We start from the raw sequence: 12,093 nt of genomic DNA, 5'->3' as shown, positions 1-12,093 counted from the left end.
TAGGATGAGACCAGCTCTAGAAAGATGAACCAATCTGAAACATGTGTAATTATGTGGCAAAGTCCAGGTCTTCAAAGATAAACTATTTCAAGCAGCCAGACCAGAAAGTTCCAATTAGTTATTTATGTGCCAACCAATGTGATTAGTGAAATGGATGAATATTTACAAAACTATAAGATGCCCACATTATCAGAATAAGAAATAGAAGAATGAAATAACACAATCTTAAGGGGAAAAAATTGAACAAACCTGTAAGGAACCTCCAAAAGGGAAAACCCTAGAAACAGATTTTAAAGTGAATTTTATCAAACATTGAAAAAACAGTTCCAATAAATAGAAAAATAAGACATTCTACGCCAAACTCCCTTTCATTCAATATGATCCTGATTGCTAAACTAGAAGGAGATAGAGCAGAAAAAGAAACTGTAGACCAACACTTCTCAACACTTCTCAACCTATGAAGTTGGTTTTAAAATTTTTTTTTTTAAGGCAGTTGGGGTTAAGTGACTTGCCCAGGATCACACAGCTAGTAAGTGTCAAGTGTTTGGTCTGAGGTCGGATTTGAACTGAGGTCCTCCTGACTGCAGGGCCAGTTCTCTATCCACTGCACCACCTAGCTGCCCCTAAAATATTTTGATAGCTATATTTCATTATACTTGGTTTACTTTGTAATCCTTGTGGGTTTTATTTTATGCTTTTAAAAGGATTGTTTTGAGAAAGGGATCCATAGGCTTCATGCAAAAAAGTTGGGTTCTTGATGTACACTAATAGCTGTCATGAATATTGGTACAAAAATACTTAATAAAATATCTATAAATAAGCTTTAGCATCAGTAAGAAATGCTATAAACTATAACGAGATTATATTTATATCAGGAACTCAGAGTTGGTTCATCATTAGGAAAACCACATACATAATATATCATTGATAATAATAGTAATGTTTTAATAAATAAGACAAAAAAGAGCATTCATAGAATATTTTAAGCATTAAAAGTACTTTATACACAAAACAACCGAAGGAATTTCAGGATACAGAGACAAATAAAGCAAATACCATGTTGAATTTAACGTATCCTTTTAAGAAAATCCATGAGTAATAGATATTTACACTATTGTATATAGCTCTTTTTTTTATGTGTATATGTTCACATTTAGTAGTTTGTGAAGTTTGTAATAAACATTTTAAAAGGAATTTAAAAGAAATCATCTAGTCCTACCCTGTCATTTTACAAGTGAGAAAACTGAGGCCCAGACCAGTACAGTAACTTACCTGAGGTAACACCCAGTTAATTAGTAGCAGAACTGAAATGAGCACAAGCCTCAGAACTAGAGGACATTGCTTGTAGTCTCTGGCTCTGACATTCCCTGTGATCTTGAGCAAATCACTTAACTTCTCCAGGTTTCAGTTTCTTCAACTGCAAAAGAAGCAGAGTGTGAGAGAAAATTGTCTTTTAAAAATTTTTTTAAAGTACTTTAACTGGAGCTCATACTTTAAACCTTCTGAAGTGGAAGGTAGACATTTAATAAAAAAAATTTCATCCTTAATGTGGAACATGTCCTTGATTTAGTCCTCCATATAAGTCATCCCATATAGCATTAAGTTGTATTATATACATTTGTGTTTTTTAGTGGTAAAAAAGATTATAGCAAATTTATTTTGAGGTGAGGATAGCTGTGGGGTGGGTAGAGAGATATAAGGAGTTTGACCTTTGTTGTTAGTGCATTGAATGCCAGAAATTGTTATTACTTCAAATGTTTTAGTATTAGGGCTTTAGTGGAAGAAAGCATTAGTTGATTTGTGCATTTTTTACTTGACTGATTATTTCTGTTATGGAAGTCTGAAAGTTTTTTGATTTTTTTTTTTTTCAGAAAACGTGTAAAAGTATCTAATAAACTTAAAGTACTAATAAAAAAGATTTTCACATTTTAATTTTAAAGAGCATCAGAATAGAACATTGTTTGTTCAAGAGACTCCTCAGTGTTAGTTTTTCTGTGTTTAATGAATATAGAGTTTTTTTAAATATTTATATGTGAATTCTCAGCAGCTTTGAACAATTTGGCATAGAAAATGTGTCACTTTAAGTGAGTCACACCTTAATATTTTGGGGAACTTTAAATAAGATCGTGTTTATTATGTTTTATTGCTGCAAAAGGTGTTTCTTGGAAAACTTCCTTGATGATGGACACTTCTAAAACTTGAGACTTCCCAGTCTAAGTGATAATCTTAATGATGCTTAGGCCACCTGACTGAGTGTGGCCATGCTAATTTGCTTTTGTTGTTTATGCTTCATGGTTCAGTTATTCTTCCTTTTAATGTTTTATTGGAATCACGAATTCAAATGTATATTTTTTATTAGGTCAGCAGGTCAAGTTTGAACTTTTTTGTAATGCTTCTCTTTTCCAGATGAGTCAAAAGACTTTTTTTCTGTCATTGAAATACAAAACTTATATGAGTTTGTACAACCAAGAGCAGTTTGGGTGCATTATGTCAATGTATTAGAAAATTGATTTAAGGATATGTCATCTGGAATCCATTTAGGAGGAAGAAAAGGGACCCTGAACTATGCAGCATAATACAGAATCAGATCTACTAAACTTCCGTGGAGTGAATAATTTTAATTATAAAAATAATGGTTTTCATCTTGAACATATTAGGAATAAACATTTTATTACTTAATTATACCTGCAATGTAATTGACTTCAATTTTACCTCTTTTTGCCTAAAAAATTACATGTTTATTTTCCCCTGAACATAGAAAATCAGATTTTGGTATATATTTTAACTCTAGAATTCCAAGTATCTGTGAAAGTAATTCAGTTTTGCTAATTGAAATAAACCCTTTTGAAAAATTTCATTTTGTTTTAAAATAATTCTAAGTTTAAGAGTGACTTGTGGCTGGTCATTGTGGCACATATCTGTAATCCCTGCTACAAGGCTTACTAAGTCTCAAGAAACCCTTGAGTTCAGGAGTTCTAATGCAAATAAGGCTAAAGCATGTTGGGTATTTGCCCTACTGTACAAATGTGGTAAGCCCTGGTCAGCAAAAAGTCACTAGGCTGCTTGGGAGGGGTTGAACCAACTCTAAGTGAAAGAAAACCCAAGTGCTACAAAGCTTTGCCAGAACCCTGGAATTATTGGGCTGTAAGTGGCCACAGCATATCTAACTTGGGCAAGATAGGGAGACCCAATCTTCCCCTTCCTCTCTTACCCACCAAAAAGTTAACTCACAGAACAGAGAAAAATGTAGTAGGCCTCATTTAAAAAAAAAATCATGAACCGAAAGTTACACATTTATCATTTTTGTTTTTATACTATCAAGTAGAATTTTCTCTTCCTTAAAATTTGGACATGTATTCATTTTCATAATTTGACACTGAATCATTTTATTGTTCTTTCAGCTGTGATAAAGATTAAAATTTGAGCAGTTTAACTTAATTATTTCCTACAACAGATAGAACATATAATTGAATTTAAAGTTTAATATTCCCTAGTTGATGCTTCCCTTTCACTAAATCCCTAGATTTGCTTCTGCAATATTTTCTACACCCATTTACTTTTTTCTTTCTCAATGCCAACGACCCTATTCTAGACCCTCTTTTCTCAGCGGTTTCCTAACTGGTCTCTTAATTGTCTCCCCTCCAGTTCATTATTCACACTACTACCAGATTGTTTTTCCTTATGTTATCACATAACTCTTCTCTTCAGGATCCTTTAGTGACTTGCTATTATTGAAATAAAGTCCAAACTCCTTAACTAGCTAGCCTTAGCTCATATAATGTTTTCCCATATATTTTCTCATTCACCCAACTTAGACATTTCCTCATACTGTTATATATATGTTGGTTTCACACTCCTATATTTTAAATATTAGTCAACATTTATAGAGTGACTTAGGATTTATTTGCAATATGTTTTACCATTTTCCTTTTAATAGCCCTATGAATTGTGTACTATAGGTATTAATTATTGTCTTTTTTACAAATGAGGAATGTGCATGTTGTTGCAGAATCAGGGAGTGTTTCTGTAGCAATATTTGTATCATAATGAGCAGAACTTAAATCTTAATTTCTTTAATGTATTCTAAAAAAGAAGTCTGTGATCATTATCTCTGTTGACAAGTTTTCTTCATAGTATGTTCCCGAGTTCTTTGGGAAATCACTGATTCTTTTAATAAGTTCCTTAATGCTGTATACTATTAACTGTTCCTACTTTACAAGAAATGGCTATCTTTGCCGAGAAAAACCTGAAATGGGGTCACGAATAGTCAAACGTGACTGAAACAACTGAATAACAACAAACTTTCCAAGGTGTATTAGATTTCCAATGTCTTTATTGTCTGGTTCCATTATCCATCATTCAAGTACACATACTAGTATATTTCTTAATGGAATCTCAGGACATAGAAATTGTCCTAAAAACTACTCTAAAGAAATGGTAGTATTTTCTGATCTTCAGAAAATACTGACTCCTTAAAAAAAAAAAGTTTATATATTACTATAGAGAATAAGCAGAACATAGGATAGGGATGGGCAGCTAGGTGGTACAGTGGATAGAGCACTGGACCTGGAGTCAGGAAGACCTGAATTCAAATTCAGTCATAGTCACCAGCTATGTGACCCTGGGCAAGTTGTTTCATCTTGTTTGCCTCAGTTTCCTCATCTGTCAATGAGCTGGAGAAGAAAATGGCAAACCATTCTAGTATCTTTGCCAGGAAAAGCCCAAATAGGGTCACAGAGAGTTAGATACAACTGAAGTGACTGAATAATAACAACAGGATAGGGAGAGGAGTTTATTGGTAAAGGGTGTTCCCGTATGATCAAGCTCCCTTTGCTAACGTAAGCCAGCACCTTCTCTACAACTGTTAATTTTCAGAACACTGAGAGCTTAATTGACTTGCCCAGGATCACGCACCTTGTACATGTCGGAGGTGGAACTCATATTCATATCCTCCTGGCTTTTCACCTCCTTAGATCCTAGTTTTTTTTTTTTTTTCTTTTCTTTTTTTCACCCTTTCAGAACCCCTTCTAGGATCAGGATGTTGGATTTGCTTGTGGAAAATGCTTCAAGTCTGCTTCCAGTTTATAATTGAATTAGTTGCTTCTTCTTTGGGAGGATTTCTACATTTGCAATAATTTTTTAATACTAGTCAATGTTTTCTTTGATTTATTCATTTATACAGCTTTAAAGTCTGAATTAAGGCTTTGTTCTAGGTCTAGGCTTCACCTCTAGTGTGCTTTTGAGTAGGATAGTTGGCACAGCTTTGTCTCTCCTTGGGTCTCTTGGGTTTCCATGCTGACTTCCATCTCTTCCACAATTAGGCCCCTCTAAATCTTTGAGGTTCAGAGAGCTGGCTCTTCAGGGCCGTTTCCAGTGTTTCATGACAGAGTGCTGGGAACCTCAGGGCTCTTGGGCTGGGTCTTGGCTCTTCTGGTCTGAGTGCCATGGCACAACTTTGGTTTGACAGTGCCCATTGCTATTCTCTTAGACTTCAGGGTCTCAACTCTGGAGATATCTGACCACTTTGGAGCTATATTAGTTAGGCTCTAAACTCTTGCTCTCTTTTAACATGGAGCCTTGCAGACAACATCTGTCCCTTGCCCATTTCTAGGACACATGGGGAAGATCCTCTGTGCAATGCTAGCTTTGCTGACAAGGTCCGCTTTCCTATTGCCTTTGGGCTTCTGATTGACCTCTTGTGAATTATCAGCATGGAAGAAGTAACATAATGTAGTTTCTTAATGGATTTCTTAGTCATTATTCAGTCTGATGTGAATTTCACGCTGTTGGTACTGTAAGTTTGTGGGAGCTGGCAATCTGCCTCATGTTCAGGCAGCTCTCTTAGTCTGAAGTCCTACAGAACTTTTGACCAGCAATCCTTTGAGGTTAGGTATTGCAAATGTTATCTTCATTTTACTGATTAGTAGAAGGGAGTGGTGGTTGTTAAGTCATTTTCCAGTTGTATCTGACTCTCTTTGACCTCATTTGGAGTTTTCTTGGCAGTGGTTTGTCATTTGCTTCTTAAGCTCATTTTATAGTTGAGGGACTGAGGTAAACAGGATTAAGTGACTTTCTCAGGGTCACACATCTAGTAAGGGTCTGAGGCCTGATTTAAACTCATGAAGATGAATCTTCCTTATCCCATGCCTGGCACGAAATCCACTGTGCCACCTAGCTGACCCTGAAGGGAGAAGGGAGTGGAGTGGATACTTTAAAGGAAAAATTATTGAACTTAGTAACTGTATGTGTTGGGGGAGCGAGAAGAGTTGGATGACTGTGTTTGTAGCCTATGTGATTAAGAGAATAGTAGTCTCTGACATCAAGAAATAGGAGATAATTGGAGTGGAAATAAAATGGGTAGATGACTTTTGACTTTAGGAATATTGAGTTTGAGTTGTAACAGAATATCCAGGTGGAAATATCCTGAACATCTTAGCAAATGAGACTAGCTCTCTGGAGACAGGTGGGATTGGAGGACTTGGCTTCCTGTTCCTTAACATGAAAGTATATTTGGAAGCTTTGGGAGAAGATAAAGTCCCAGAGATGGCTTGTGAAGAGAAAGAAGAACATAGTGAGAATCTATAGAAATAGTACCATTGAAAGGGTGAAAGAAGGAAGAATAGGAGCAATCTGAGAAATAAAAGAACTAGAATAGTGCATTACCAGGTAATTAAAAACTTGACTTTCAAGTAATTGTTGTAATCTATAGTCTTTTATGTTTTTCCAGAGTTGTCTGGGAAGATGAGGACTAAAGAAATACTGCTGCATCTGGCAACTAGGAAAAACCATTGTTAATCTTAGAAAGAATAGTTATTTTTAAAAAACTATTATTTTTTCAATCAACAAAAATCTACTTTCTCTCCCTCCTACCCCCACTCTTACAGACTCTGTCAGAAACATGTATAGTTAAGTGAAACAAGTTTCTATATTGGCCATGTTCAAAAAATATTCTATACTCTGAATGACTTATCAGGAGGTGAGTAGCATGAATCATTGATAGTCCTCTGGTATTGTGATTAGCCATTACACTCATCAGAGAGAATTCCTACATTTTCAAAGTTGTTTGTTTTTACAATACTATTGTTACTGTATAAATTTTTCTCTGGGTTCTGTACATTTCATTCTGCATCAGTTCATATAGGTCTTTCCAAAACCATCCTCTTCATTATTTCTTACAGCAAAATAATATCCCATTACATTTGTCTACCATAACTTGTTCAGTCATTCCCCAGTTAATGGGTACCTCCTCAGTTTCTAATTTCTTGCCATCACAGAAAGAAATGTAAATTTTTTTTTATATGCTTGTTTGGAGTTTGTGTTGTTTAGGACTAATCTCTTTCTTAATCTAGTCTTCCTCTAATTCTTCCTCCTTTCTCACCTTTCCCTTCTATTTTCCTGTTGAGTAAAATGCATTTCTCTCCCCAGCTATGTGTGTGTATTCTTCTGTCCTTTGACCAGTTCAAATGAGAACGCGATTCAAATGTCAGTGGCTTCCCCTACACTTTCCTCCTTGTTTATATAAACTTATACTGCTCAGTGGACCATTTCAGATAATCTTCCCTAACCTTTCCCTCCCTTTTTTGTCTCTTGGACTAAATTAGGGTTAGAATATAAAGAATTTAACCTTTTTTAGTCCCTTACGATTGTTCATTCTTTTTTACCTTTTTATATTTCTTTTTACTCTTCTGGTTGTACTTCAAAGTTTCTATGCAGTTCTGATCTTTTCATGAGGAATGCTCAGAAGTCCTCTATTTCATCAAAGGTTTGTCTCTCTATCCCCCCTCCCCCCACCAATAGCATTATACTCACTTTTGCTGGGTAAGTCATTCCTGGTTATATGTCTATATCCTTTACCTTCTGAAATACCACACTCCAAGCTCTCTGCTCCTTTAAATTGGTGGCTGCTAAATCCTGTGTGATCTTGACTGTAGCTTTTTGGTACTTGAATTCTTTCTTTCTGACTAATGGAAATATTTTTTCTTTGCTTTCAGTTTTTGCTGTAATGCTCCTAGGACTTCTCATTTTGGGATTTCTTGTAGGAGGTGCCTGGTGAATTCTTAGCCTGGTTTTGGGTCTGAGCAGGGGGCTTTTGGACTTGCCTTTTAGGAGATTGCTTCTGAGCTTGGTTGCTTTCAAACAGTGAAATGTTCTGAAAAATCAGAGTGGCAGAACTTAAGGCTGTCCTTTAGTTTGGGATTTTTGCTCTGATTATTCTGCTTTAAACTGAGTTAGAAGCTGAAAATGATTACTTGCTCTGTTCTTGGGAGTGAAAGCCATGTAGTTGCTATTTGCTTCTGAACTTGAACCTTTCTTGGTTAACAGCCCAGATCTGTGACCACACCTCATCCTTAGTCCACCTTCCATCTCTGACTTGGAAGTGGGTAGAGCTGCCAAATACCTGTTCTTGTACCATATGCAAATTGAAGGTTCTTGTGCTGCATCTGGGATCTTCTTTTTCCCTGGTGCACAACCTTTCCTTGCAGTGGAGTGTTCCATGCTTGGCCCCTGGCCAGGCCCCATCTACAGTGTCTACAGACTTCTCTTTCTGTCTCTCTTTGCCTACCTGGCATGGAAAAATGACTCACTTTGATTTTTTTTCTTAATTTCCTGTTACGTATCCAGTGTGGTGTATTTTCTAGAACTTTTTGGAAGAAATTTTCTTTTTTTTTTTTCTGTTTTGAGGTGACTGTACTTCTTTTTGCTATTCTGCCCTCTTTACTCTAAGAAACAGTTTCAATAGAAGTAGCAGGTAGACATGGAAAGGAAGAAGCCTGGCTGGCAAGGAGTTGAGGAATTAGTGGGTAATAAATGTAGATTACTATTTTGAGGAATTTGTCAGCAAAGTCAAAAATGAAAAGAGAGAGAAAAAGAGGCAGTGTGAGGAGTCAAGGGGCTTCGGTCCTTGTTGTTTTCTAGTCAGCTCATCTTCCACCCCAGTTAGACCCACTGTGGCAGATGAAGACCTGGAGGCACTGTGGAAGTAGAGGCTGGCTGAACTCCAGGCAAAGCACAGGGACTTTTCTGGCAACCCAGCACAATAGGACGCAAAACACAGGGAAGCAGAGATGAGAAATGGTATTTTAGCTCAAGTTGTGGATCAGTCAGCATGGGCCAGGTTAAGTGATTTAGCTCTTGTAAAGCTAGAAAAGGCTAAAGCAGTAGAGAACTACCAAATACAGATGGCAAGATATGGACAATTGAGTGCAAAGGTATCAGAGCAAGGATTGATAGAAATTTTTGAACAAGTAAGCCGCCAAACAACAGAAGGAAAATAACAGTTAAGTTCAACAGAAGAAAAGTAATGGATTCTGATAAAGATGATTAATATTGAAATCTAGTTTAAAGACTCATAAATTTCTTCAAAAATTTCTAGAAAACGATAATACTTGGCAGAAGTGAAGATCTAATTAAATGGTAACTTTGCTTTCTGTATACATTTTGAGAAAGAGGGGCAAATAAAAAGGACTTGATTGTGTTTAAAAAAAAAAAAAGAAAGAAGCAGCAGCAGTGTGGTGTAGTGGAAGGAGCACCAGAGTTACCAGAAAACCTAGGGTCTCATCCCAGTCCTGCCAGTCCAAGCCTTGTGGCCTTAGGCAAGTCATTAACCTCTCTGCATTTCAATTTCCTTTGTCCAAGCCAGAGCATCCAGAGCATTATACTAGATGAGCATTATACTAGAGATCTCTATGGCCCCTTCCAGCTAAGTCAGCACGCTTGAGGGAGGTGGGGTGTGTGTGTGTGTGTGTGTGTGTGTGTGTGTGTGTGTGTGTGTGTGGTTTTTTTTTTAAGAATGAGATAAAATATTTTAAAGGATGAGGGAATAATTAATTGATAGTTGTTGGAATCAAGGGCGCAGGTAGCCTTGTAGAGGAAAGGAGATAGTAATTCCTGAGACAGGAGAAAGGGCCAAGTGAACATGAAGCATTTGTGTAGAAGGTATATGGAAGAGGATGGAAAGGGAGAACTTGAGGGAGCTCATTCTTCTCAGTAGAGTAAGGGAGTGAGGAGTTAGGAGTCAGTCTGTGAGGAGCACAAATTTAGGTTTGGTAATTTGAGAGTGGAAAACAATCATTGCAGGGAGTATGGTAGTAGGTTCTTTAAGCAGCAGTGAAAATGTTCCTTTTCTTAGCCCTGTGGAAGATTCCACTGACATCCAGCTAATATGGAAAACTGAGATTTAAATTACTTGACAGAACTTCAGAAGTGATGGCAGTGGGGTCTTACTGCTTTGAGTCTTTCCTTTAAACTCCGTGGGTGTGAGATCCATCAAAGTGCCCAGGGGCAGAGAGATTAAAAGCATTCAATTGAATCTTTAGTTCAGTTTGGCAAAAACAGCTTTTCTTGTAACGCTGGTGTGTACTCTTAAGTTTGTTTTATTGACATTTTTCTAAGTTTTTATGTTGAAAGCTTGTAAAAACACTTTTATTTTGGTATTACATATATTAGTCCACTTAATAAAAGGATTTGTTCTGTGAAGTTTGGATTCAGTCAAAGTGCAGCCCTCAGGTTCCCCACTCCTATTCTAGGTGATTTTTCAGATCCCTTCCAGTTTTACCATTTTATAATTCTGAGAATCTTTGTCTATAAAATGCTAATTGAATCTTTCTTCTCCTAAGAAAGATCTTTCCTGCTTACTAGATGGTATATATTTCAAATATATTCTATGGTAGTAAGGTAAATTTCAGCTCATGTACTTCTGATTTATAGTGAAGACATGTTTGGTAGAAGCATGAATTCAGAATTCTCTGGCGGGTGTGTGTGTGTGTGTGTGTGTGTGTGTGTGAGAGAGAGAGAGAGAAAGAGAGGGGGAGAGAGAGAGATACACATAATTGAAGGTTGACCCCATTATTGTGAATTTTGTAGTTGTTTATTTTCCATGAAATTTAAAAATGAGTAACATGTAAAATGAGAAGAATATGTGTTTAAATCTTACTAATAAACTTCTTTCTTTTATAGGAAAGTCTGAGTAATGATTTTTTCTTTCTTGTCTTTTTACAGCTTTTGGAAATTAATTGGACAGGACTAACTAATCTTCTGGATATTCCTGGACTAAAGTAAACATTAAATAATCTGGTTTAATAGATAACTTATTAATAGTTTAATATTTTAGTGATTAGTTGCTGAGCATCTGTATTTTGTTAATAATGTTGAAGAAGGGATGTTTTTCTTATACTCTTCTGAAAAAAGAGGTTGCATCGTAACGGCTGTGTAAGAATATAAGCGACTTGAGGATACAGTGGCATAACATAAGGAGAAAGGGCACTGGAATTGTCAGTAGCCCTAGGTTAGAATCCATTTTCTGGTATGTGCTACATATGTGACCTTGGGCACGCCAGTATACCATATGGGGCTTCAGTTTCCTCATCAGTAAAATGGGAGGCAGGGATGAGGGTTAGGAGGTAGAGTAGATCCTCTTTGTGGTCCTACTTAGCTCCAGATTTGCTAGAGTAATAATGGTTTCAGAAGGCCTCTGAGTCCTGCCTCCCCGCTCCCTAATCTCCCCCACCCCGGCCCCTTTTAAAGTCTATTTTGATGTTTTTTCATCACCATGTCCTTTCCTGCAGAGAGGAAGTATGGTAAAGTGAATAGGTTTCATTGGTCCAAATTTGAGCCCTGGCTATTGCTAGCTTTGTTATCTTGAGCAAATCACTGAGTCTTTGAACATGAATTTCCTCATATGCAAAATAGGGATAATTATACTTGAACTGCTTATCTCCAAGGGTTATTGGTGAGGAAAGTGCTTTGTAAATTATAAAATGCTAAGTATCAGATTTCATCGTCATTATCATCACCTTTAACCTGACAATTTAAGAAAACAGCTTTTTAGCTACAAATATACATACACATCCCTCTGTATATACATATACGTACAAACTACACACATATAAACACACGTATATGTTTATATTTATTTAGATTTTAATTTAACAAAACAAAAGCCTAACATTTTGAGCATGTTATCAAAAGATGATCCATTGGCTTCAGTTTGCTTTTCAAGTTATTCTACCATCCAGGCCTCAGCCACATTTTATAAGTTAAAATCCTTGATTGCCAGAATGATTGCTTAAAGGCACTGGGCACAAACATTGGACT

General features: G+C 36.4%; 1 protein-coding gene and 1 pseudogene across 2 annotated transcripts in view; both read left to right on the top strand.

The window, feature by feature from the left end:
* Positions 1-12,093, top strand: part of ESYT2 (extended synaptotagmin 2) — a 116,990-nt gene that overhangs the window by 70,471 nt on the left and 34,426 nt on the right. For both annotated transcript variants that reach the window (XM_027840996.1, XM_027840997.1), the window contains exon 7: positions 10,999-11,054. In XM_027840996.1, coding sequence (XP_027696797.1) covers positions 10,999-11,054 — 56 coding nt within the window. The remainder of the gene's footprint in view (positions 1-10,998; positions 11,055-12,093) is intronic.
* LOC114027096 lies at positions 8,756-9,325 on the top strand (annotated as a pseudogene).

This window comes from Vombatus ursinus, unplaced genomic scaffold (genome assembly GCF_900497805.2).
Source record: "Vombatus ursinus unplaced genomic scaffold, bare-nosed wombat genome assembly UNPS02014852.1, whole genome shotgun sequence".
Taxonomy (NCBI): Eukaryota; Metazoa; Chordata; class Mammalia; order Diprotodontia; family Vombatidae; genus Vombatus; species Vombatus ursinus.
Note: the sequence above shows the minus strand (reverse complement) of the source record. Positions and strands in the feature narration are given on the sequence as shown.